Source organism: Onychomys torridus, chromosome 23 (assembly GCF_903995425.1).
Source record: "Onychomys torridus chromosome 23, mOncTor1.1, whole genome shotgun sequence".
Lineage (NCBI taxonomy): Eukaryota > Metazoa > Chordata > Mammalia > Rodentia > Cricetidae > Onychomys > Onychomys torridus.
In genome coordinates, this window is record NC_050465.1 from 24,140,513 (window position 1) to 24,165,854 (window position 25,342).

At 41.3% G+C, this 25,342-nt stretch overlaps 1 protein-coding gene across 16 annotated transcripts in view; it reads left to right on the forward strand.

Moving 5' to 3' along the window:
• Epb41l3 (erythrocyte membrane protein band 4.1 like 3) overlaps nucleotides 1-25,342 on the forward strand; it is a 225,019-nt gene that overhangs the window by 139,695 nt on the left and 59,982 nt on the right. For 14 of the 16 annotated variants that reach the window (XM_036173598.1, XM_036173597.1, XM_036173605.1 and 11 more), the window contains 2 exons: nucleotides 1,836-2,038; nucleotides 5,957-6,154. In XM_036173598.1, coding sequence (XP_036029491.1) covers nucleotides 1,836-2,038; nucleotides 5,957-6,154 — 401 coding nt within the window. Of the gene's footprint in view, nucleotides 1-1,835; nucleotides 2,039-5,956; nucleotides 6,155-25,342 lie in introns of those variants that run through there. The other 2 variants (XM_036173611.1, XM_036173602.1) reach the window with 1 other exon arrangement.

The following is a 25,342-nucleotide window of genomic DNA, read 5'->3' on the forward strand; positions in this document are numbered from 1 at the left end:
AAATTCCACAATGCTAACCCTCCCCCAACACACACACACACACACACACACACACACACACACACACACACACACACACAATTCCTTTGTACTCATACCAGCTTCCAGAATAAGCAGGCCAAGGAAAGGCAATGTTTGCTTTCAAGATGTGTTTAAAAAGCTAATGTGTAATGGCAGTGTAACACACAGTCTTGTTCAGGGTTTGATATTTACATTGCTTAGGGTGGCTCAGCACATGTCAAGTTGATATGTCTTTTATTCAACAGAAGAACTAGCCAGTGACCAAGAGGAGGAACCCTGCATGAAGAGTATGGATAAAGCGCTGATTGATGTTTGTAATGATCCTTTACGGAAACAGTTTAATTACTAAATGGTGGATTTCCTGTAAAGTCACCGGTCATAGTTGTATAATCCCATAACATACCAGGGCATATGTCATTCACTTAAGATATTACACTAGCCCTTTGCTCTGAATATTTTTTTTTAAACCAGGTGATTAGAATTGTGAAAGGAAATTGTAGAAGACATATTATCTCTAGACTGTTTACTGTTCGTATGCAAATTACTGGAATGTCAAGTCTGCTTGGCATAGCATCTCTCCTAGACACAGAAAGAATGTGCTTTAAGACATGGGACATTTCTGCGAGCAAGAGGCAGAAGTGACTGAGGGAGTCTATTATTTGGGTTTGAACATGTTTGGCCTTCCCATTTGGCACATGTGGAAACTGAGGCATGGAATGCTAGTCTAACCTAGCACTGTGTTACGAGGTGGTAGTTTTGTGACTACCAAGATGTTTTTAGGGTGTAGCAGATGTTTGTTTGAAGTTTTTGTGAGTGTGAGACAAAGTCATCTTTCAGTGTTCACAGGCAGTAGGGGGGATCCAGGAAAGACACTGAAGGAGGGAGAGAGGGGGACACATGCTGCCCTGCGGCCACAGAATAGATGCTGCTAGTGTGAAGAAGCTTCCTGTGTATTTGTATATTTTTAATTCAAAAGGAAATAGCAAGACTAAGTGAAAACAAATAAGAAAGGCATTAGCTGTTTCTAGAAGCAGATTTGGGGGTGGGAGAGTCCTCGGTGGAGAGTTGAGAAGCCAGTGGAATATCTAATCTTATAGCTCGTTCTTCACAGATATTAGAATATACAGATTCAGCAAGCACATACTCCTCATCTGCTACCCTAATTACTGTGATGATTTTCCAATCTTGTCTGCGGCCATGATCTGTTATGAAGAGACCCTGTTGATCTTTACAGATTAATTTTTAGGGTGTGTTTGTCCCAGTTAGGGTTTCTATTGCTATGATGAAACACCATGACCAAAAGCAAGTTGGGGGGTAAAAGGGTTTATTTGGCTTACCCTTCCACATCACTGTTCATTATTGCAGGAAGTCAGGACAGGAACCCAAACAGGGCAGGAACCTGGAGGCAGGAGCTAATGCAGAGGCCATGGAGAGGGGAGCTGCTTACTGGCTTGCTCACCATGGCTTGCTCAGCCTGCTTTCTTACAGAACCCAGGACTACCAGCCCAGGGGTGGTGTCACCCACAATGGGCTGCACCCTCTCCTATCAACCACTAATTCAGAATAGACCCTACAGACTTGCCTACAGCCCAGTGTTATGAGGATGTTTTCTTGGTAGCTTTGCAGTGTTATGTGTCCATTTTGAGCCCCTGTGAGCACCACTCTTTGTGGTACCTCTACACAGTGCCTCTCTGGTGTGCAGTGTAGGACTATGCTTGGCTCCCCCCATCCACCTCCGTCCTCCCTTTCATATTGGATCTCCTGGAAGATCATTGCACCTAATGACAGCTTCTTGCCTCTCTTTCTGCTTGCAGAACAATCAACCATGACGACCGAATCAGGATCAGACTCAGAATCCAAGCCAGACCAGGAGGCTGAGCCCCAGGAGGCAGCAGGGCCTCAGGGGCACGCAGGGGCACAGCCCGGACCAGAGCCTGCCAGTGGAAGCAGCGGGGAGCCGCCAGCTCTAGAGCAGTTTCCTGCCGCTGCTGCACACAGCACCCCGGTGAAGAGGGAGGTGAGCCTGGAGCATCTCTGGGGAGGGTCAGTCAGGGACCTGGCTGAGCACTGCTGCTTCCTCTCAGCCCTAAGGGCAACTATGAAGGTCATCTGCTTTTGCCCTCTTGCCCTGGGGGTGAGTGGCATTGCTGTTGAAGGCTTTCAGTGGGTGACATTCCTCAGCCTGGAGTGGTACCCCATGCCTTTGATTAAAACTGTTAACACTCAGCTAAACTCCCGACTGGAGATCTGAGTTTACCGGAAGGGCAGGTAGCAAGCTTGCAGCCGTGGTTATGCCTCTGACTCTTTTCATTTCAAACTGTAACAGATGAAGACAGAATTAATTTTTCCAGCCACTGCTCTGACCCAGACATTTACATCTACTTTTAGTGAATGTGTATTTGGATAGGACTCTCTCTCCCTCATATACATATGTAAGTTTAGTGCTGTTCTTCATGCATGTTGGTGATGTCAGGAGCAATTACCTCTGCCCTTTGTGAGACGGAGCTCAGTGGTAGGGTGCATACTTAGCCTGTGGAAGTTTAGTTCCATTCCCCACTATGATCAAAATGAAAAAAAAAAAACCAATAAATCAGTAAAAATATGTAAATAAAATCAATAGAATAAAGTATGATGATGGCTAGGATGAATCAGTATAGTCTTGAAACTTCAAAAAACATGCATATTTTAGAGTGCTAACTTGTACATGGTAAAGGAGTCTGGTGCCCAAGGAGTGACTGACCTCTTCATGTTCTGAAGGGTTTGCATAGTTAGAAATGTTAGAAGATGTTTAGTGAATGGTCACAAAGGTAGCCTGTGAGTGAAAGACTCTGGAACCCACAGCATTATAGCACATTACTATGACATTGAACACCCGTTTATGAGGCAGAGTATTTTACTGTGGTCACATGGCATTTGCAAGTTCTGGTTTTTAACTAGCATGAATGGGACTGGACAGATGGCCCAGCAATTAAGAGCACTGGCTGCTCTTGCAGAAGGTCTGGGTTCAGTTCCCAGAATGTGTACCATTGCTCACAACCTCCAGAACTTAAGTTCCAGGAGATTGTGATCCCTTTTCTGACCTCTGCAGGCACCATGTAGTGCACATACATACATGTAGGCAAAGCACTCATACACATACAATAAAATAAATAAATCTTTAAAAAATGAAGGAAATGAAGGAGTGGTCAAGAGGCTTGGCAAACCTGAGGTATGTACTCCATCTGTCATAACAGCATAATGTGTTCTGTAGTAAACATTTTTATGAGTAGGAACGCCACACTGTAATGTTTAAAAGTGTATTATAGTAAATCCATGAACCAATAATATGATAATGTGTCATTAAGTATTATTTGCTATACATAAGTGTCCCAGCTGTACTTTCATGTATCTGATAATACAGATCATTATAGACACATGAGCTGGGTAGTGGTTTGGATTTACAACAGCAACTGTATCACAACACAACAAGAATTATATGTTTACATTAATTTTTCTTTATTCTTGAGAATTTCATACATGTGTACAACAAAACATCCACTACTGCCCAGTTTCCCATGCACAACTCCCCCAAAGCTCTTTCAACCAATTCAGCCCCTATGTCTTAAGTGACCACCGTCATATATGTGGTTTGTGTGCTGTTACATGGGCCATGACTGTGCTTTATCTCCCATAGTCGTATATGTGAAACCAACAAGGGATATGATACTGACCCTGCAGAGGGAAATGTGCCTGGATGCACAGGGCAGAGACCTGAGTAAATCCTGTCTCATGCCACCATTGCTCTGCTTCAGGGGCCTCTGGTTCTCACGTTCCACCTTTACAAAATGTTAACAAGGAATCGTTCTTAAGGTACCAAGATCTTTGCTTCACCCCTAGAAGCAATGTTAGAAATAAAGTTCAGTATATTTGGTCATAGAAAGATTATTTAAATGTGGCTGGATTTGAATTTGCTAACTTTTGGCCTTTTGAGAAGTTTCCAAGCCTTCCAGGGCCTGTTGTTCCTCATTTATTTATGCCTGAGGTCTATCGTAACTACACATCAAAGCAATGAGGAAGACTGAGTGGTGGGGAGAGTTTGCTAAAAGGATTGACAGCCATGCATCACGTGACTATAATTGGCAGTTCATTTGAGAAACTTGGTCTGCTTTTGCAGACTTGGCTTGTAAAAGCCTCAGTGGTAGATTCCTCTTTTATGTGTTCCAGAAAGATCTGTCCTTGAGTGATAGTCACTTAACATCTGCACAAGACAAGCGAGCAACACTTAACTCAGCTAGAGAGTTTGTTTTCATACAGATACTCTTAGTGGTGGGAGAACAAAGTCTTATCTTGTGTAGTATATAGAAAATGGTGATTCCAGCAAAATTTTAAATTCAAAGTAGCTTCAGTTGGCTTTGCCTGTAAATAGACAACAATTTGAATATGTTGAGATTGTATCTAAATTATAAAGTATCTAATACGATGTATCATGGTTGATAATTCCAGGATTACTGTACTTCTACCTAAACCATGTCAAGGACAGAGAATGACATTTCAGAGCTTTCTTGCATTGACCATTTTGGTGCTTTAATACAGTCAAAATAGTTGGACCGAGTTGTCAAAATGGGGTTTTGTTGTTTTTGTTGTTTTACGTTTTTTTGTTTTTTTGTTTTTAGTTTATTGATTTGTTGAAGTTTACTTTCTCAATTATCAATTCAAGTTGGCCATTCAGTCATTGTTTATTTAGTTATTTTAAGGTAGGCCTCCAACTTGGCATCCTCCTGCATCAGTGATTTAGAATACATACATAGAAGAACAGATATTCACCACTTTAGGTTTTGGGTTTTTCTTTTTCTTTCTTTCTTTTTTTTATTTTTTTAGAAATTTGGCAAAATTGTCTTATGTTAAGAACTGCTTATAATTCATGGACACTTTTGGTAAAAGAAAGGACTGCATTCTTAATCTTGTATATGAAAATTAAGATAGAAAATGCAGGGAGAACAGAAATCTATACCAAAGGTCTAAAACTAATACACTAAAATGACTCTGCTCATAAAATGATAGAAAGTAGTAAAAGTTGAAGTAATAAACCATCAATTCTGTCTATACTCAAGATCCCAGGCACTTTGAGTACCTGGCTGACGATCATCTGTGTGAGAAATCTTGTGTTAATTCTGAGAGTCAGCCCTGAACATTGGTGTCTTTTTCTGTGCATTGTTGGTGTTGCAAACCTTCCAGCCATGCATCAGATTTGCATGCCACCATTGTGGTGATCAGATAGAAGAAGGATGCAGAAACATCTGGGGAGCTGACTGGGGGAGAAGTTCATGTTCCATAGGATGTTTCTCTGCAATTGTGAGACTGTCCTAGAACAGACTATACAGATTCAGCAGATTAAAGCTTCACACACTTTTGATCTGTCCTCACACCTGCTCATTACTGGGAAGAGAACAGACCCAGGGGATTACATTGTGTTGAATTTCAGCACTGCTGACTGTAGAGAACTGCTTCAGAGAAGAATCGAGTATTTTAGCACTTGGAAAATTACTGACAAGATTAATACAGCTCTCTAAGCCTTAACATTTGTATCCTGTAAGTGTATGGGAGAAGGGTGGATCTAACAGGTCAGAGAATACAGAAGTAGCCAATGAATTATGAAAACAGTGGTGTTTTTGAGACCTTCGCTATCTGATGCCTTTGAATTCTCCTCTCTATTAAGTCTTGGATCAGCTGAGAAAAGGCCCCAGTGGTACATGAAAGTGGGTGGGATTATTTAGGTGTAACTGGGCTTCAGGAATATTCAAATCTGTGTATCTACCCCTCACATCCTAGTTGAGACAGCTCACATCTTCTAGGAAACAGGACCCACAGCCTGTCTCTCTGGAGCTGTGCAGTATCTGAGCAACTCAGTCTCCATTTCCTGTCTGTTATGAAAGGTGCTCATTGTTGGTGTCCACAGGTCAGCGACAAAGACCGGGACTTTGCTGCTGCAGCTGCAAAACAACTTGAGTATCAGCAATTTGAAGACGATAAACTCTCTCAGAAATCATCCAGCAGCAAACTCTCACGGTCCCCATTAAAGATCGTGAAAAGGCCTAAAAGCATGCAGTGCAAAGTGACACTTCTGGATGGATCAGAATACAGCTGCGACGTGGATGTAAGTGTGCACTTAAAAGCAGGAAACTGCTACAAATCGCAACAAGATGCCATTTCCCAGAACTCAGGAAACCTATGTGTCTAGACTCAAAATAGAGTTATTCAACTCTAACAGGAGATTACATTACTACAAGTTTGCAGTGTCCAAAAAATGTTACATTCAAAAGTAAAATGTGATAGTATATATAAAAACAAAAACAGATGGGCTCTCTTAGCATTTTTCCATGTCAGGAACAAAGACATTATAGGCTTAAAAATGTACTTTGCTTTAATGTTCTCTCTATGAACAACACTTCAGTTTTACTTTTTCTATTGGCATAATTTGTGGTCCAGACACCCTGTGCAAATTATTTACATAATAGTAGTTAGATAACTTTAAAACAATCATATCCTTTTATTTCTGAGTAATTATTAAAAAAGAAAAAAGGCAAAAATCACATGTGGTAAACTTTGAGTCTCCATGTATAATATTGTACTTCTCTTTGTTGTGTGTGTAGTTCTCACATTACACATTTGTCTGCCCCATCCCCTCTTCTTTTCTCTTTTTAAAAAGATTTTTATTTTTAAAAATATGTATACTTGTGTTTATCTGTGTGAGTATATGTATACATGAGTGCAGTACCCAAAGAGACCAGAAGAGGGTGCAGATCCCGTGGCACTGGGATTATGAGCACTTATGAGCTGCAGGAGTCTGTTGGAAACTGAACTCAGATCCCCTAGAAGAATTGTTAACCACTGAGCCATCTCTCTGGCTCCCATCACTTTTCCTTCTGCTTGGAACCCATTTATCATTCCAGTTATATTTTGCATAATGCTACAGTTGGCATTTTCTTTGGACCACCAACCAGCTTCCAAATAAAGACACAGAGACTTATTCTCAATTATGAATGTTCTGTCTTATCTTAGGCGTGTCCCTAGCTCTTTTAACTTAATTTAACCTGTTTCTATTCATCTATGTTTTGCCTCAGGGCTTTTTACCTGTCTTGCATTCTGTATATCTTACTTTCCTGCTTCCTCCTGTGTCTGTCTGGCTGGCCCCTGACATCTCTTTTTCTTTATTTTTGAGCCTAAATTCCTCCTACTTACTCTCCCTGACCAGAAGTCCCACCTATACCTTCTCCCTTGCTATTGGCCATTCAGCTTCTTATTAGACCAGAAAAGTGCCTTAGGCAGGCAAGATGAAACAGCAACATATCTTTACATAATTAAACTAATGCAACGTATCTTTACATAGTTAAACAACTATTTTGCAGCACAAACAAATGCAACACATCTTTACATAGTTAAACAAACGTTCCACAATATAAACAAATGTAACACATCTTTACATAGTTAAATGGATGGATGTGCTGCATCTTTGCATGGTTAAACAAATATTCCATAACATAATGCACTTCTGTACACAATGTTTTTTGTTTTGTTTGTTTGTTTGCAACAGAACATTCAGATTTATTTCAGAGTTAGTGTCATCTTGATGGGAGTAAGGGATGGATTGCTAAATTATTTCAGATTGTAGGAACATAGAAAATTGAATTCTTACATTAAATAAAGTTAATAAAATTAATCTGTCATGTGCCAATGTAGATAAAAGTTAGTCATATAAAAGGTGATAGGCCGGTGCAGTATATATCAGGTACCTAATGAGTCTGCTGAGCACAGGTCTATTTCTTATAATTTTCTAGCTCTGATTTTGAATAGTTTTTTTTTTTTCAATCAATGCCTGCAGTAGCTGATTTAGATGTTAATTATGAGTGCCTATAGCTGGGTTTTTCTGTGTGGCTTAGAGGGCCTCTGCAGTCTCATGAGAGATTATATTTTTCCTATGACGATCCACTTTACGGAAAAATTTGCTATGTGAAAAGAAGCTCTGCCCTTAACTTTAATTGCATTTATATAATGGAATAAATGGGTTGCTTTATCATCCTCTAGTTATGGCAGTCAGTTTTCTATGGAATATTCTAGATGGAAAATTTTCATGTTTAGACCAATTGCCTTGAGGATGACAATAACATTTATCATTCTGCCAATTTGATTGATACCTAATGCCTTGTGTCCTTTATAGATAACCACTATGATTGTACGTATAGAATCCTTATTTGATAATTACCTTGATAATTTATTGTTACCTTTAGTATCACTGTGATGATTTTGAGTGACATTTCCATGTTGATCTTTCATTCATGACATTATAAATTGGAAAGATTTCTAAGCATATATTTTAAAAACTTTTTTATTGAAAAAGAATTTTTCACAATATATTTATTGATCATGTTTTACTTTCTGTCAACTCCTCCCAGATCCTCCCCACCTTTCTGCCTACCCAACTTTATGTTCTCTCTCTCTCTCTCTCTCTCTCTCTCTCTCTCGCTCGCTCGCTCTCGCTCTCTGTCTCTCTCAAATAAATAAACAACAAAATACTTTACCCACAACAATAAAAATGAAAAAGCAAAAGATCAAGAAGATAAAAGAAAAATGTCCAAACAAAAATACCATTGAGTTTGTTTTATGTTGACTAATTAATTATTCCTGGGCATGTGGCCTACCCTGAAGAGTCATTTTTATACCCAGTGAGACTCCATTGGAGAAAATTGATCTTTTTTCCTTTGGCAGCAAGTATCATTTGCAGATAATTGCTTGGCTAAGAGCAGTTCCCTGTGTCTGCTTCCCCTTCTCAGTGCTGGGACCACGTCTAGCTTGAACCTATGCATGCTGCCACAGTTTCTGCGAGTTTATATGTGCATCCATCCTATTGTGTCTGGAAGACACTGTTCTCTTGGAATCATTCATCACCTCCGCCTCTTAGAATTTCTCACCTCCTCTCCCCAAAGATTCCTGAGCTCTGAGGAAAAGGATTTGATGCAGACATCCCATTTGCAATTGAGTGCTCCAAAGTCTCTCACACTCTACACATTGTCTAATTGTAGGTCTCAGGATTAGTTCCCATATACTGCTGGAAGCATCTCTGATGACAGCTTAGTGAGATACCAATCTGTCGGTATAAGCAGTATATCATTAGGAGTCATTTTTTAAATGTTCTTTTAACAGAAAAGTAGTTTTAGGTTTTTCCCTAAGCCCATGGCCTATCTAGTCTCAGGTCATGGCTACGTTAGCAGTGTCAGGTATGGGTTTCATCACATGGAATGAGCCTTAAATCCAATTTGTAAGTGGTTGGTTACCCCTCTAACATCTATGCCACTATTACCCCAGAATATGGTTCTGTGTGAGGTTTGTAGCTGGGTGATTACCTTTCTCCTCTGGTAGCATGCAGAGTACCCACCAGCACCGTGAACACTAGTCAGTAGTAGTGATGCCTCTAATTAGGCACGAGCTTTACTTCTCCGTGTTCAATGAGATATATGAGTATCATCTTCAGCACTAGGGCCTTATTGTCATGTTGTGGAAAGTAACCAATAGCATCGGATTTGGGGGATTTCTATGGGTTCTTTGTTTTCTTGATGTTTAAATCTGTTTTAATTCTTTATATAGTTTCGATACAAACCCTCTTTCAGATACATAATTTGTATCACATGTGTCATTGGTGAGGATCTTTTCCCACACAGTAGGCGGCCTCTTTGTCCAAATGACGGTGTCCTTTGCCATACAACTTTCCAGCTTCATGAGGTCCCATTTATTAATGGTTGTTCTTAGTGCCTGCACTATTGGTGTCATTCAGAAAGTCTTTTCATGTGCCAAGGAGTTCAAGGCTGTCCCCAACTTTGTCTTCTATCCAATTCAGTGTGAATGAGCTTACGGTGAGGTTCTTGATTCATTTGGAGTTAAGTCTGTGTGGGGTGTTAGTGTGGATCTGTTCTCCATGCAGCCATCTGCTAAGCACCTTTTTAACCTAAAATTATCACCAGCAAAGTGGTTGCTAGTTTCCTAACAGGTAATAAATAAGAAAGGATGTGTTCATTGCCCACCTCTTTCTGGGAAAGATGGAGAGAAGATGTTGTCAAGTTCATGAGATCCATTCATTGCTGCTTGATTGAGTCAAAAGAAGATGGTAAATCAGCATGGTGCCTCTCTGGGTTCAGAAAGGTGCTGCTTGACAGCGCTGGCTGTGTCTGACCTAAACTGTGGGGTGGAGGGTGTAGCCGGATGGTCCCATGGGCATCCCAGGAAACAGACTAGGAAGGGGCGCAGAAGGCTCTGGTCTCCTCAGAACTGAATTTCATTAGAGTTTTGGATCATGTCACAAAAGCACAGCTTCTTAAGTCAGGACAAGTTTTACAGACTGCAATTCCATGTGTCAGAATCTTGTGTTCTCATGAGGCAAAGCCAATGCTTTAACAGTTAGCACAAAAGGAGATGAAACTTGACTCTGTAACAGAAGTGTCTTTGTGGGTGCACCTGTCTTGGTAACCATTTGGCTACAAGTGTGTTTGGGTTTAAGTTGATTACAAACTCAAATGAACTGAAAGAAAAGTGTAGGTGCCAGGCCTGCTTGTGGAATCACAGGCGACTGCTGTGGAAGATCTTGGAGTATGACATTAAACTACTGAGACCTGGACAGATGGTGTCTCCAGGACCATCTTGCTCATTTATGAGAAGTGCTCTGAAGTTACCAGACTGAGATGGACCAATGGGTCTATTATCTGGCAAAAATGTGACCTGAAGAAATTTCCTCAAACTTTCTAAATGTTGATTTTTCTGTGGTTTGAATGTGTTTTTCTAAAGCTTGTGTGTTGGAAACAGGGCTGAAATTTGTGCTAACAGCATTTGGAGTGAGGACTTTGGGGAAATAATTAGGATTAGATGAAGTCACAGGGAACAAGGCCCACATGGCAATAATATTTGTGTGTGAGGCATGAGCAAGACCCTCAGTAGCACACATGTTCTGTCTCATGGTAGTGTCCTCCTGCATGTTACAAAACTGCAAGAAGAATCTCACCAGGTGCCTAGGAATGTCAGCCAATAAACTTCTGTTCTTGGCAAATTACACAGCCTGGGGTATTTTGTCATAGAAACAGAAGAGATTAAGGAAGTTTACCCAACATTTGAATTTGAGTGAAAATAATTGCCTTAAAAGTGTATTATTGAGGGCCAGTGAGGTATCTGCCACCAAGCCTGATGACCTGAGTTCAGTCCCCTCATGAGAATGATTGGGAAATTTGCATAAATGTGCATGCATTGAGTGTGAGTATTCAGAGGGACCAGGTGAATTCTCAAGGGCTTAGAGAGTTGCTATTGAAAGGTTCTCAGAAACTTCTGTGCAGAAAGCTGAGCCAAGGTCAGAGACACAGGAAGTCTATCTTCAGTAAGCTCAGAGAGGTTTTAAGTATTAACTTTGGGGTAGGTAGTTCGTGCCCTGCCCTAAAACTGAAAGGAGCTTGGGAGAAAGGAGATGAATTTGGAGAGGCTGCGTTTCCCTCAGACAACTCCCACACCCCTCCTTCTGGGTGTGCCCTCCCTACTTGTTGCTCCCCACACAATGTGTAGTTGTGGGAGAATTTAGAGCAAAATGCAGAAGACAGAAGTGAGCAGAAGTCCTTTATGCACTTAGCAAAGTGTGGTTTTACTTTAATAAAATTACGTTTCTTCCCATCGTTAACTTAATGCCATCATTTGTCATTAAGGCTCACACAAGGCTCAGCTGTGCCGCAACTTAATCATGAGGCTTTTCACTCACCTAGAAAAGGCTCCTGTCAACACAGACAAGTGTGTACATATGAGCATGCATGCTTGCACGCACGCACATACACACACACACACACACACACACACAGCCTTGAATAGCTTGGACATCTTTTCTTTGGAAACCATAAAGTTGTATTTTCCCTTGCTCAGCGGTACTACATTGGGAAGAGACCCAAAGATCCAGAAAAGGGAAGTATAAAAAGCATTTCTCTGGCACCATGACTGAACACTCATGTCCAGAGCATACCCCATGCTTTCATGTTCACATGGCATATCCTTTCAAACTTTTTTTAATAGTAGATTTATATCATTGTAGCATGCAGTGATTTTCATTGGAGAGGCCTTTGCTTCTGTCATTTTTTTTTCAAACTTCTTTCTTGACCACTTGCAATATATATATAAAAAAAAAGTCATATAGGCACCTTAGCTGGATATATGCTTAGGAGATGTTTATTTATACGCCTCTAAATTTCCATATATGCCAACAGAATTATTAACATGATTTATCTCATACACGTGACTACTGGAGAACAAAAATGACTTCCTATTAGCAGTTTGTTATCGTTTGTTGAAAGAGAGAAACAGAATCCTCCCTTCCCAGACAGCATAGGACACAGTGCTCATCTCACTTATTTCTATCCTGACGTGTCTGTGTGGGACAGGCAGCTTTGTCTCTTGCTGATCAATATGCAATATTTGAAGTATTCTGTAGTGTAGTTTAGTTTACATTCCACTAAGGTCTTGCAAGTGGACTGACACAGGTGTCCAGCCTTCTGACATTTTGGCAGGATATTCTAGTCTACAAATGGCTTGTGATGTTTTTACAGCTCTCCTGGGACATATCCAGCTCTTGGGCAGCAGATGGGCATGCTTAGAAGCATTATTAGAAAGGTTGTATTGGAGGGTTTCTGTTGCAGGGTTTTTTTAAAAGGGTCCTGCTGACTTCCTCTCTCCATGTGAATTCCCAGTTTACTTAGTCCCTAAATATTCTGTCCGTCACTGTGAGGAAGGCAGTGAGAATGGAACCCAGGTATATCCATATATAGATTCATATCAAACATCTTTGGGTCAGTCACACTGGAGAAAGAATTGGATGCAGAATGAGATAAATCAAATGTAGCTTTTGAAAGATTCAGTAACATCATAAAAGCCTTAGCCCTTGTTTAGTTAGACTTTGTCCAGACTCGAGTCTATGCAGGTCCCATCATGATGGGTCTACATTTGAGTATGAGCAACAGTGTCCCTTTTAACCATCTGGAGATGCTCATCTGGAGCCAAGCAGAGGCCAGGGAGATTGTCAAGCTGTGTCCTAAGTGTTCTTTGCGCCTCTTCTAACTGTGGTCAAGAAGAGACTTTCAGCAGTTGCCCAATGGTCTCATTTTGTGGTTATTTCATTGTCTACCCAAGTCTCTCTCCTATTTCATGTTATTTACCTCTGAGATGTGGTTGGAAGGAATGACTCCATATCTGAAATTTTCTACTTCCATGAGTTACATGAAGAAACACTTTCTTAACCATTTTGAAGGTCTAGGCAGAATGACGGAATTACCCTAACTCTGGAACTTGATCCAATTCACCTTTCTTGAATTACCAGAAAAAGATAAATATAAAATATGAAATATAACATTTTCAAAGCCTGCACAAATATTGTTCATTCAAGAAAACCTATAAAGCAGAGATTCTCATTCTGTATGACTGTAAATTTTGACTTCTCCTGTAACATGTGACTCTTGTCAATTGAATGGCTTGTCATATCAAACATCCATCTCGTGCTCTAACCCAATGTCACCATCCAGCAGCAGCATTGTCCTGCTTGAAGAGTGTCACCCTCCCAGACTCTGGAGAATGTGGGGATATTAGTTGACCTTTCTTTCCTTGTGGGACATAGGAACATTGTGCATGAAGATGGTTAGCTTGCAATGTCTTTTGTACCAGATAGAGATGCTGGGAGGTCTTCCCACAGCACTGAGATTTGTCCTCATTAAAGTTTGGTGATGGCAGACTTTCTTACTAAAATAGTTAAACCAATTCTTCTGGTATTCACTTTTAAAAAGTAATAAACTTTAATAGTCTATCATGAGAGTAGTCATGGCCTGTTAAATCCTCTAAAGAATATTAATGTTGAAAAGGTGAGTATATATGCCAAGGAATAGGAACTGTAAAACCCTCTGGGTGTGTCATCTACCGTAGGTTGTTTTTGGAAAGGCAAGTAGCTTTTGAGAGCTTGAGTGCTTAAGTCATTAGGTGATGGGTAATACATTAAATACTGCTAAGGAAAGCTCACTGAAGAATTCTTTCTATATTTACCCCAGCTGTCAAATGGTATTATTATGTGTATTTGCATGTTTGTGTATATGTTGGTTTGCTTGCATGAGTATGTGTACATGTGTACATGTGTACATGAGTATATGTACATGTCTGTATGTGCACATGTGTGTATGTATACCTGAGTGTGTACATGTGTATGTGTACATGAGTGTGCATACATATGAGTATGTGTGCATGAGTATGTGTATATGTGTGCATGTGTAAATGAGTATGTGTGTAGGCCAGAAGTTGGTGTCTTATTTAGTTATTCTATACCTTAGTTTTTGAGACAGGGTCTCTCATGGGACCTGGAGAATGACAATTTGATGAGCCTGTCTACTCAGCAAGTCCCAGGGACCTTCCTGTTCCCATGTCCACAGTGCTGTAGAAGCCCCCACACACACTGTACCCAGCTTTTGTACATCAGTTCTGGGGTCTGAGTCTGGTCCTTGGCTTTCCCAGCTTTCGTTTTCAAATGTTAATTCTCTAATGTTGTGTTAATCAGTCACTAGGTTTGCTTTTCCTGGAACCCTTGATCGCCCTGTGCATGACTTCATTCTTTACTGACGATCCCAAAGGTCAGGTGTTCCTCCGAGTTGTGTATCCAGCTTACTTGCTCAAAATCTGCTTCGTTCAGTGTCTTCCCCACTTTTGTGGCTAAGAGCTGTCACATGTGACCTGGAAGACATTATCGGTGGTGACAGAACCACCACAGTCCCCAAGAGATGATGACTTGGCCACACGTGGTGACCCTGGACCCATGTGTACACAAGAGGGCACCTCACTCCTGGCTCCAGCTTCAGATATAAGGCCAGATCTACCCGATTCCCCAGAGCACATCACAAGGCAGACTGTAGCAGAGACTATACCTGCTACCCCCTGCCACTCCCAGGAGTCAGAGCCTCATCATGTCTTCCTGCACAGAACTGACAGTGCTCCCACATGGAAGCTGCTAGCTACTGTCTCTGTTCCACAGCTCCAAGATGAGTCCTGGCCCTACCCTGCTTGAGTCCCAGGGAGGGCTTTAGTCCAAGGCATCACTTGATGCTTTGTTTAAGAAAGACTTCCCAACATGGTAGGCTGCAGCTAGGCCCTGTATGATGACCACAGCCTCTCATCCATGGAAGTTCATCTGCTCCATGACCCCAGGACAAGTACAGCTGCTGCCATCAGCTGTCTTGGACTCCTCTTAGCACCAGATCTATACTTAGAGCTCCAAAGTCTTCATTGGTGACTCTCCAGGCGCCTCCTTAAAATTGTCATCCATTCTTAGACACAGTGGTGCATTTGTGCAAAGTGGATGCTGGTATCTCCTAAATACTCAAATATTTCAGTTTTTCCTATTTGTCTGACTATATATTTTTCTAATAGTATTAATGCCTACAGTCAATATGCCATCACATTGTGTGCATGAATGCTAAAAGGCTATGCTAACTTTACAAGGCTTAAATATGAAGCATTTCTTAGGGGCCCATTATGGTCCAGTCACTACAAAACAGCTGAGTCAGTGTTTCAAGCTTGAAATTGAGCTTGTCTTCACCATAGAGGCAAATCATCTTACCTCCAAGAAACACTGGATATAACCTTGGCCTTGCCTTGTTTCTCTGCTGGGAAATTTGGCTCAGAAAAGTTAATATTTTGCATGAGAAAACATGGTCCAGAAGGTAGAGAGAAGATGAATCCACATGCCTCTCCTTTGACCCAAAGGCTCTACCCTCCCTCACCAAAAAATGCAAAACCTGCACCAGGAAAAAGAATCAGCCAAAAGATAGAATTTGCCTTCAGCTTATACGTGGGAAGTAGTACTCGAAAGAAAAGGGGGTGTTTTCTACATGGTTTACTGCTGGTCTCTCAAGAAGAAACAAATTTGGAGGGGGCATTCTCTACATGGTTTACCGCTGGTCTCAAGAAGAAACAAATTTGGAGGGGGCATTCTCTACATGGTTTACCGCTGGTCTCAAGAAGAAACAGATTTGGAGGGGGCTGAGGTGATGGTTCCATTGGTAAAAACACTTACCCCACAAGCAGGAGGGCATGAGTTCAATCACCGAGAACACATGTCAAAAGCATACATGGCAGCATACCCTAGATCTCAGGGCTGGGGAGGCCATGAAAATGGAAGCATCCCAGGGGTCACTGACCAGGCCGTTTAGTACATCAGTGAGCTTTGGGGTCAATGAGAGACCTTGTCTCAACAAAATCAGGTGATGAGCAATGGAGGGAGACACACACCTTCATGCACACTTACATATACATGAACACACATATAACACATAAACGAAGAAATCAGTTTCTGGTCACTTATTCTATTTAAATTCTGTGACTTCAAATCTGATCAATTTTTCTAATTTATTTTCTTAGTATCGTAAACATAGCTTGAGAGAAGGGAGAGAAGCCGCTAAAATCCCTCCTGCTTTTTATTGTCTCCTCTTTATCTCCTTGTGGATGGATGATGTAATGGGATGTGTGCAGGTTCTTCCTGTGAGTGAGCCAGAAGCTGACAGGATTCCTCTGAACCCCCTTTGGAGTATAGGACCTCAGAGATTTCTGAACAGAAACCATTCAAGAGTGTAACATCACAGAATAGTGTCCCTTTATTTCTTAAAGCTCACTTCTGATAATGACTGCCCAGTTCTGATGTGGACCACTCTCCGAGCTCTGAGAATGTGATGGGCAGAGCTTGGAAACTCTGCCTTTTGTTTTGATTGAGAAGAAGAAGATGGTTGAGAGATAAAATGGGTAAAATCCTCCAGCTAGTGCATGGGCTCAACTCAGCCTTTGTCCTTGTGTGGAATTTCCCATCAGACCTTCCTAAGAGAAACATTTCACCACAGGGTGATTTCCTTTTCAATTTTCCTGATCAATTGCCAGTTCATTTCATAATTAAGGCATTTCCCCATGAAAGACAGGTTACAATTTTTGAAAATTATAACTCGTCTCCTCTGAGCATTTAAATCAATGCCTTGCTTTTCATGGACATGCTCTTGGCCTTTCAGGAAATGTAGGAAGTGGGCCTCCTGGCATTAGCTACAAGATGAAGATCTTTGCACTGATGGGAACCCACCTGGGGTGATATTGACCTCTTAAGCTTCACACTGCTCCATTCTTTCAGCCCACTTCAGAGAATAATTATTTTAACCTTGTCCCCAAACCATGCACTTTGTATATAGCATCTATGAGCTCTCTGACCATAGTTTACTTAGTTCTGGAAGAATCACAGGTTCTCAGAAACAACAGGAAAACATGGTCCATAGCTCAGTCTCTAAATTTTTATTTTTATTTGGAGAGAGAGAGAGAGAGAGAGAGAGACAGTGAGAGAGAGAGAGACAGTGTGTGTGTGTATGTGTGTGTGTGTGTGTGTGTGTGTGTGTGTGTGTGTGTGTGTGTGTGTGTGTTTATATCTAGCAAAATACAGATGTACATCCAGGGAAGACCCAGGTGGGTATCCTACTGAAGAACCTGTCGTAGGGTTAGTAAAATATTTACAAAGAATGATTTACCCGGCTCCTGGCATGTTAGGCTCTGGATGATTCTGCCTCAGTGAGGAGCACACGTGGGCAGTAATTAGTTTCTGAATCTGGCTCACTCGCCTGTATTCGAGTCCAGCAGATCAAGAGAGGAAATGCTTTCTTTTTAGCTTTTATCACGAAAGGAATATGGGGCTCTTGGTTTGGAAACATTTTCCAATTCAAGGGAGACATTAAAATGTATTTATGAGTACCTTGTGGCTGCACTGTTCCTGTGATCTTGTTAATGTTTACAGCAGAGACAAAGGAAAAATCTGCCATGGTAACATCTCGGTCCGGTGTTGTTTGTTCTCGATTAAATAATTCAGTGGGAAATGGAAAAAAATCAAAATGAAATAGAGGAAAGGGCCCTGTTTAATGTTATATGGTGACATTTAATAGATTTTTCCCTCTTCATTTGTTAATGCTAGTAAATGCATATTCTCTAGCTAGTACTTACTGGCAGTTCATAAATTATAGCAGCTGCTTGGTTTGGGCTCTCAGTTCAGGCTAAGGGTGTACTTTCTATGAAGACGACCTTCCTTTGGATTTGAGGAGACAGGTGCATGAGAAAAATACTGCTAATTGTTCTTGCCAAGTATTTTTGTTGCTGTTTTATGGGTTGATGTGGAAGGTGTGGGTGGGTTCATGTCGAAGGGAGGGCGTTTGTAAGATGCTTACACAAAAGTCAGAGGGCAGTTTAGGTGTCAGTCTTGTTTGGGACAGGGTCTGTCGCTGGCCTGGCAGTTTCCATATACACTAGGCCACCCTGACCCATGAGCTTCCAGGAATCCACCAATGTCTCATTTTCTTATTGCTGGTTTGAACACCAGGCTCAGCTTCCTAAGTGGATCTTGAATAGTCCTCACACTTGCAAAACCAACCCTTGACTGACTTGACTGTCCCCCCTGCCCCTTACAAGGGGTTTTCTTTGTCACCCATCATGGTCTTGTCTTTCTCTCAGGTTTCTGTGTCAGAGCTGCTGACAGCAGCTGGTCTTTCCAACAGAGAACCATCTGAAATTGTGAAACTGACTTAACAAACCTGTGTTTTCTTAGAGGCTCATTCAGAGGAACTTGCTGTCCGTTCTATGATGCACCCCTGGAGGCATCTAGAGTTCACTAAGACAGGATATGAAACTTTAATTTTCCTCTCACTTTATTCAGCAGTAGGAAATGGGTATAAATTAGCATTTCATTGTAAGGGGCTATGTAGATTGAAGTTGCTCAGTCCCACCCAGTCCCACCTGGGCAGCAGCCTTTTTTTTTTTTTTTTATAAAATAACCACTCAGAGGCTTGATATTAATCACAAACTATTTGGTCTATGGCTCAGACTTATTGCTAGCTAGCTATTACATCTTAAATTATCCCATTTCTATTATTCTATGTATTGCCACATGTCTTGTGGCTTTGCCTGTGTTCTATTACATCTTGCTCCTCACCCCATCCCCCTGCAGCTCACAGTGTCTCCTTTGACTCCTCCTTTCTTCTCACTGTATCTTTACTTGGATTTTCTGCCTGGCTATAACCTGTCCCGCCATAGGCCAAGGCAGCTTCTTTATTAACAATGGTAGCAACGCATATTCACAGCATACAGAAAGACCATCCCACAACACTTCCTCTTTTCTGTCTAATCAAAAAGGAAGGTTTTCATTTTAATATAGTAAAATTACATATAACAAAACAGTTATCAAGCAAGAATTATAGTTACAATATCTAGTCTATTTGTATTTAGCAAAATTAAAGAAAGTTGTGGCTCTAAAGTTTTGTATCAAATTTATCTGTTATCATAACTAGGGAAATTTTTAAATATAATTATCTAGTCTTCAGCTCCATCAAAGACCCCAGAAAGATAAAATATTACCTGAGTGAACAGGAAGTACATTTTAAGCAACTTCCAAACTTCTAGAAATGGCAGAGACATCTGGCTGCCTGGACAGTCATCCAGAGTTCCTTTGTAATGTTTGGGCATCTGTCTTCAGCCTACAGACCTAGAATATCTGGCAGACTTTTCAGTAAAGCAGGATATTTGAAGAACTGTCCTGCCTATTTTGGCAAAGTTCATCAGCTGCTTTCCTCTGTGTCCTGTAGAATGTCTGGCAGTTTCTTTGTAAAACAGGAACATGAAGGACCATCTTGCCTTGTTTTGGCAATGTTTAGTAGTCTTTTTTTGTGAGTCTTGCATGTCCAGTTTATACAGCATACTGTCAAGCAGTTGAGTCAAGGACATTTTTTTTTTTTTTTTTTTTTTTGCTCACTGGTTAACTTTTGCCACAAAGAAAGTAAACTCCATATGGGATTTCTTTGATGCCCATCATTCTCTTTGAAGTAATTGGCACTGCCAGGAGCAGACATGTCTCACTGTCCAGAAAAGTCTTTCTTAAAATATTTAAAATGCGATATTATGTAGGTCTTTGGATTGTTTGAAGATTACCTATTTATCTGAAATATAATTCTGTATACCTAGAAAACCTAATGATATGATTATAAGTTTGATTATCATAGATGACTGTTAATCTGTATTTCTTAATGATATATTGCAATTTTAAATGAATTGCATAAACATAATACCTTAAACAAGAGTAGGAATATATATATACATATATATAATATATATTAACAAAATTGACCTTAAATTTGTATTCATAAACCAAAATCCATACCAATGTAAAGTATTTTGAGATCAACAGTTGTTTTTTGATTAAAGTAGATTTAATAATCTACCTTTTGTGATCAACATTATTTTGGGAATTTGGGCATGGCTTTCTAAATTATTTTCTGCTGATTGGGGGCACTGGCAATCTTTTGGGGATCCTGAGAAAATTTAGAATTGTGGTTAAATCTTGGCTATAGTAGTCTTTGAGGCTACATCGTTTCAGCCAGTTGCCTTGAAGCTGCTCTGGATGTTGGATCATCTGGGCCATCGTTCCACTGGAGACCACTCAGGGGATCTTTCTTGAGGAACCATATTAGCCTGGAAGCAATGAATCCACAGCTTCTCATCTTCTGTGGAAACAAAGGCAGAACCTCTTTTCCACAGCAACATATCCTTAGACCCAAGTTTTGAAGTCAATTTACCTTTAAGATGTATATGTTGGTTTAGTTTAGCAGCCCCCAAATTCAAATGTCTCTGCAGGGAAAAAATCCCAAAGACAACATAATAATATACAGTATCTAGACTCTTTGTATTTTCTATCTTTATGTGAGATATATATATATATATATATATATATATATATATATATATATATCTCCCTTTTTAAGGATTCCATTTTTTATATTATGACCTTTTCTTTCTTCTAGACAGTACTTGATGATTGTTCTTATAACTTTATATTAGGTTTAGAACCTTCTTATTTATTAAAAAAGGGGAAGTGTTGTGGGAATTCACTCTGTCAGTGACCTTGGGACCTCTGGCCCAATAGAGGCATGGCTTTTTCTGGGCACAAACTGCTTAAAACTGAGGAGGGTCTGTGCTCTCCCTCTCTCTCTCTTGGGGTGGTTGGAGACCAGATGGTTAGTTCTGTTCATCCCCAGGCAGAACAGAGGAGGACACTGGCTGTTTTCTTTGTTCTGTATCCATGAGTAGATTTCTCCCCATCTTATATCTTAATAAATCCTTGATACCCTTTAGCAGACTCCCATGTATTTGCTTAACAGGGCTACACATACCCAGGCTTTTAAAAATATACATTTTTTTAAAAGCTCATAGTATATAAATACCCTAGAAATTGGAGGGCTGAATTTTTGCAGAGAGAATGATGTGTAAAATCAGACTGGTGTGTCACTATACCAGGATAAGTTTTCCCAGCCTGCTCTGTAGATGAACACAGTGCCGAGCTCAGGGACTTCAGAAGGCTGTCTGTCCTTATTCACCTGGCTGGCATGTCATAGGCTTTGGCACGTGTATGTTTCTTAACCCTCAAAGTCCTCAGTTCTTCCATCTTTAAAATGGAGACTTGGAGTCATAGTAAGAAACAGAGAAATGAGAGGCTTGGAGATGCCAGAGAGCCTTTGCGTCTGTAGTGCTTCGCATATTCAAAAGCTTCCCCAGCTTTGTAACATTGCCATCCCATGCAGCATTCAGCATATCCCTCTGGAAATTGGTTAAGAATAAATATGAATATAAAATACTCTTTACGTGTGGTAGGATTCTTTTAAAATAGATCTGTAGTCATTGCCCTCATACTGACTAAAAAGTCATTTTTATCACTATAATGTATCAGATACTAGACAGCATGTTTACCTTTGAGAAAAAGGAAATTTTATGTGACTTTCCATTTCCAGGATTTTTGTAACTGGCTGTTAATAATATCAGTTTTTTTGCAGTGAGCTAATCATTCATTTGGTACTTTCGGAATGCTCAACAATTTCATGGAAGTGCAGGAAGTTGTCCTGCCCTCTCACCGGATGCTGGCAGGATGGAGCAGCTGACTAGAAAGCACAGGTCGCTCTCCTTCCGCTTACAATGCCCTGGTGAACCTGCAGTGACCAGGGGACGAAGCTGGGCTCCAGGGGACCCAGGGTCAGAAACCAGGAGGTGCTGAACAAGCCTGAGTATGTACTGCATGTGATGACGCATCCTCTATCCCAGCTCATGGTGCTCTCCGATTCACATTTTATGGCAAATAAGGAGCCACAGTTCTTCAGCCTCACTAATGAACTCCTCAGAGATGTAGGGTGGTCAATTAAAAAAGGGACACAAGGGGTCACCCTGCTTTTCCTTCATCTTTTGTACCCTCTGAAGGTGGTGTAGAGTGGCCTTTCTTTTCGGTAAAGCCACCCATTGCTCTATGATGTGGCGTCTTGCCTAGCAACGCTGCGTTGAAAGCGGCTTCCTCACTATTCAGTGTGATTTCAAGTATCTTTGAAATTGTAGGTCATCCTGTACCTGCCCGTCAATGCCAAGCTTAGGCGAAGACTCTCTTGCTGCCCCTGGTCACATGAGTTCTGTGCTAAGCTGGGTTTTCACAAAATAACTAGAAACACAATAGAAGCCCCTGGGAACAAGAAAGATGGAAACGGCCTGTCTCTTCCTGCCTCGTGTTGGGACAGATCCTTTGCTCTCCGAGAACTTGGCAGGTGAGGCTGCCTCGCCTGGATTCTTCTGTGTCATTTAGGCTTAGGTGTTGATAAAGAGCTGACAGGCTTTAGCTGGCTATAAATACTTCCGGGGGAATAAAGACTCCTCAGAAGTGGTTCAGATTGTAGAACATGACAAATGGGTCTCCAGTCACTCTTGGCAGGTAGGAATTAATTATCAGAAAGTGCTCACAGCCCCTGCAGCAGTGAGGGAGGCAGCATCAAGGCAAATAGCATTTGTGTGTTTTATATTGTTTTTTTTTTTTAAGATTGTGATATAATTACAACACTTCCCCCTTTTCCCTCCAGTTTATGGAATTCATATTGCGCACGTAATATTTACTTAACACAGCTCAGAGCTTTCATCCCTTGGGCAGATGAGGTGATGTGAGGAAGAAGCACTTGAATCATTAGGGGTGAGGAGAAGAGCCAGAGAGGAAGACCTAAGGAGAGGTGCAGTACGTGCGCTGTCAGGCTTCCATGTTGTGGCCTGGGTATATTGCTTAGAGCATGTGCACAGTGGCTTAGATCGCACTGAATCACAGTGGGATCTGTTTACTGACAGTCTTGGGGATTATGAGGGCGTGTACACAAGAGAGGGCAGGGAGCTGGGGGGAATGTAGAATTCGGCCAGTCACAGTAGGGAAACATGCTTTCGAGGAATTTTATATATTGCAGTTTGTGGGCCCATCTGTGCTCTTTAGGTTTACTTTTATGAAGTAGTTATTGGGGAGAAGCCTGGAGACTGGTTAGTTCTAGTGTGGTGAACCTGACAAGAGATGAACTTGGCTGGCTGAGAAGCCAACCAAGGCAGGGGAGGGAGGGGGCACCCAGTATAGAAGGGAAAATTGATTTCAAAGGGTGGTCTTGAAAGTCATCAAACTGAAGCGACTGGGTTTGTGTAGATGGGACAGTAATCAGGCAGTGGGATACAGTACCTTCTGTTCCAGTCTGGTTTCTCTTCTGGAATTACGTGACTAAGTTTAAAGATAGGCGCTTGTGTAACGTATGGCTCTGGAGGCTGAGGCACCACAGAGCACAGCCAGCATCTGTCACCAGCATTCTCGCTGCATTCACCATGGCCAAGGCCATGGGACAGAGCAGGCATTCCGGCTCCCACCGTTCTTCCTCCCCTCATAAAGGCCTCACACTTGATCTCATCTGACCCCAGCTGTCTGCCAAGGGTCTCACATCCATTAACACATGAGTTTGTGAAGTAAGTGTCCATCATGTGGACTTTCGTGGAGACATATATATATATATAAACCACTTCACCTTCCAAATCTGAACTCTTGGGCATGGGATGCAGAAAGGAAGCCTATGGGGCAAGAGAATGAACTCACATCAAACCTACTGGATTTAAGTCATTTCAACTAAGGAGTAGCGACTTACTCCCTCAGGATGTTTTCTTTGGTGTCTGGAGAGAGGCCAGACAGGAAGGCTTTGGGGCTCATTATATCATATATTAATTCAAACATGAGTGAGTGAAGAAAAGAAAAGGGCTTTGCTAGCTAGGCCTGGGAAATGCTGACCTTCAAAGTAAGGAAGTGGGGCGATCCTGATCCATATCTTCCCACTCATCCAATCAGTTAAGTCCACTCTTCTGCAGGCTGCCTCTCTACACAGAACCCATTTCTCCTTTTAGCCATGGTCTGACACACCAGCCAGGTGTGCTGTTCCCCAGGAACATTACCATGGTGACCCTGATGGAATTAGGTCCCTTCAAACAATTTTCACAGACTCTGCATGGGAAAACATTCCTGTTTCATCTTCAAAAATCCCACCAAAGGCCTTACTCTGTCAGGTGTAAGCAATGGGATAAGTTGCCATCTGTAGAAGAATAATGGAGGGTTGTCATGCTCTCAGGCTGGTCTTGGCCCTCCCTTGAATCCATTGCCAAGTCTCTTTTCTTTCTTCAATTTGGATTTGTGTTGTCTTTTGCTTGTGACCATCTCAGTTATACCAGCTGATAAGAACTATGGTAGTCCGTGGCTGGTCCCAATATATATTTCCTTGATCATCTTAGAGCACTAGTGTAGGTCTCTGCTTGTGTTCTGTAGTATTGTGTTACTGTTGTTGTTGTTGGGTTAAGGTTTCATTATCATGCTATAAGGGAAGTGGTATGATTCAGATACTTCTAGAGTTTTTTTCAAATTAGAAATAATAAATCTCTGTAAGGGTCGCCTCTCCTGTCTCCCCAGTTTGAAACTGACCCTAGCCTGTTGGTTGTTTAAGTCTCCCTCACCCCCTCACCTCTCCTTTGAGATCTTCTGGTCCCCGCACAGGCATCTGGTCTCACTCCTCCTCACACAGCAGAAAGGCGAAGGATTCTCTCCCCTTTCCATTCAGCTACTTGTGTTGGTCAGCCTCACATCATAAGCTGCTTCCATGGTTTCCTACCGGGAGTCACAGACTTCCGGTGTGGGAAGCTTTTATTGAAACACAAAGCGTTTCTGCCAGTGAAATTCGCCTCCTGAAATCTGATGATTTTTCTTGTCAGACAAATGTGAATGGATACTGTACTTCAAGGTAAATTGAATCTATGGTCCTTGTGTTGCTTCTCTTACGAGACTGACCTATTTTGTGGGTGTGGCCTGTGATTTTAGTAACCCAGGATAGAGAGAACTCTATAGAGGGCAAATTTAAGCCTAAATGGC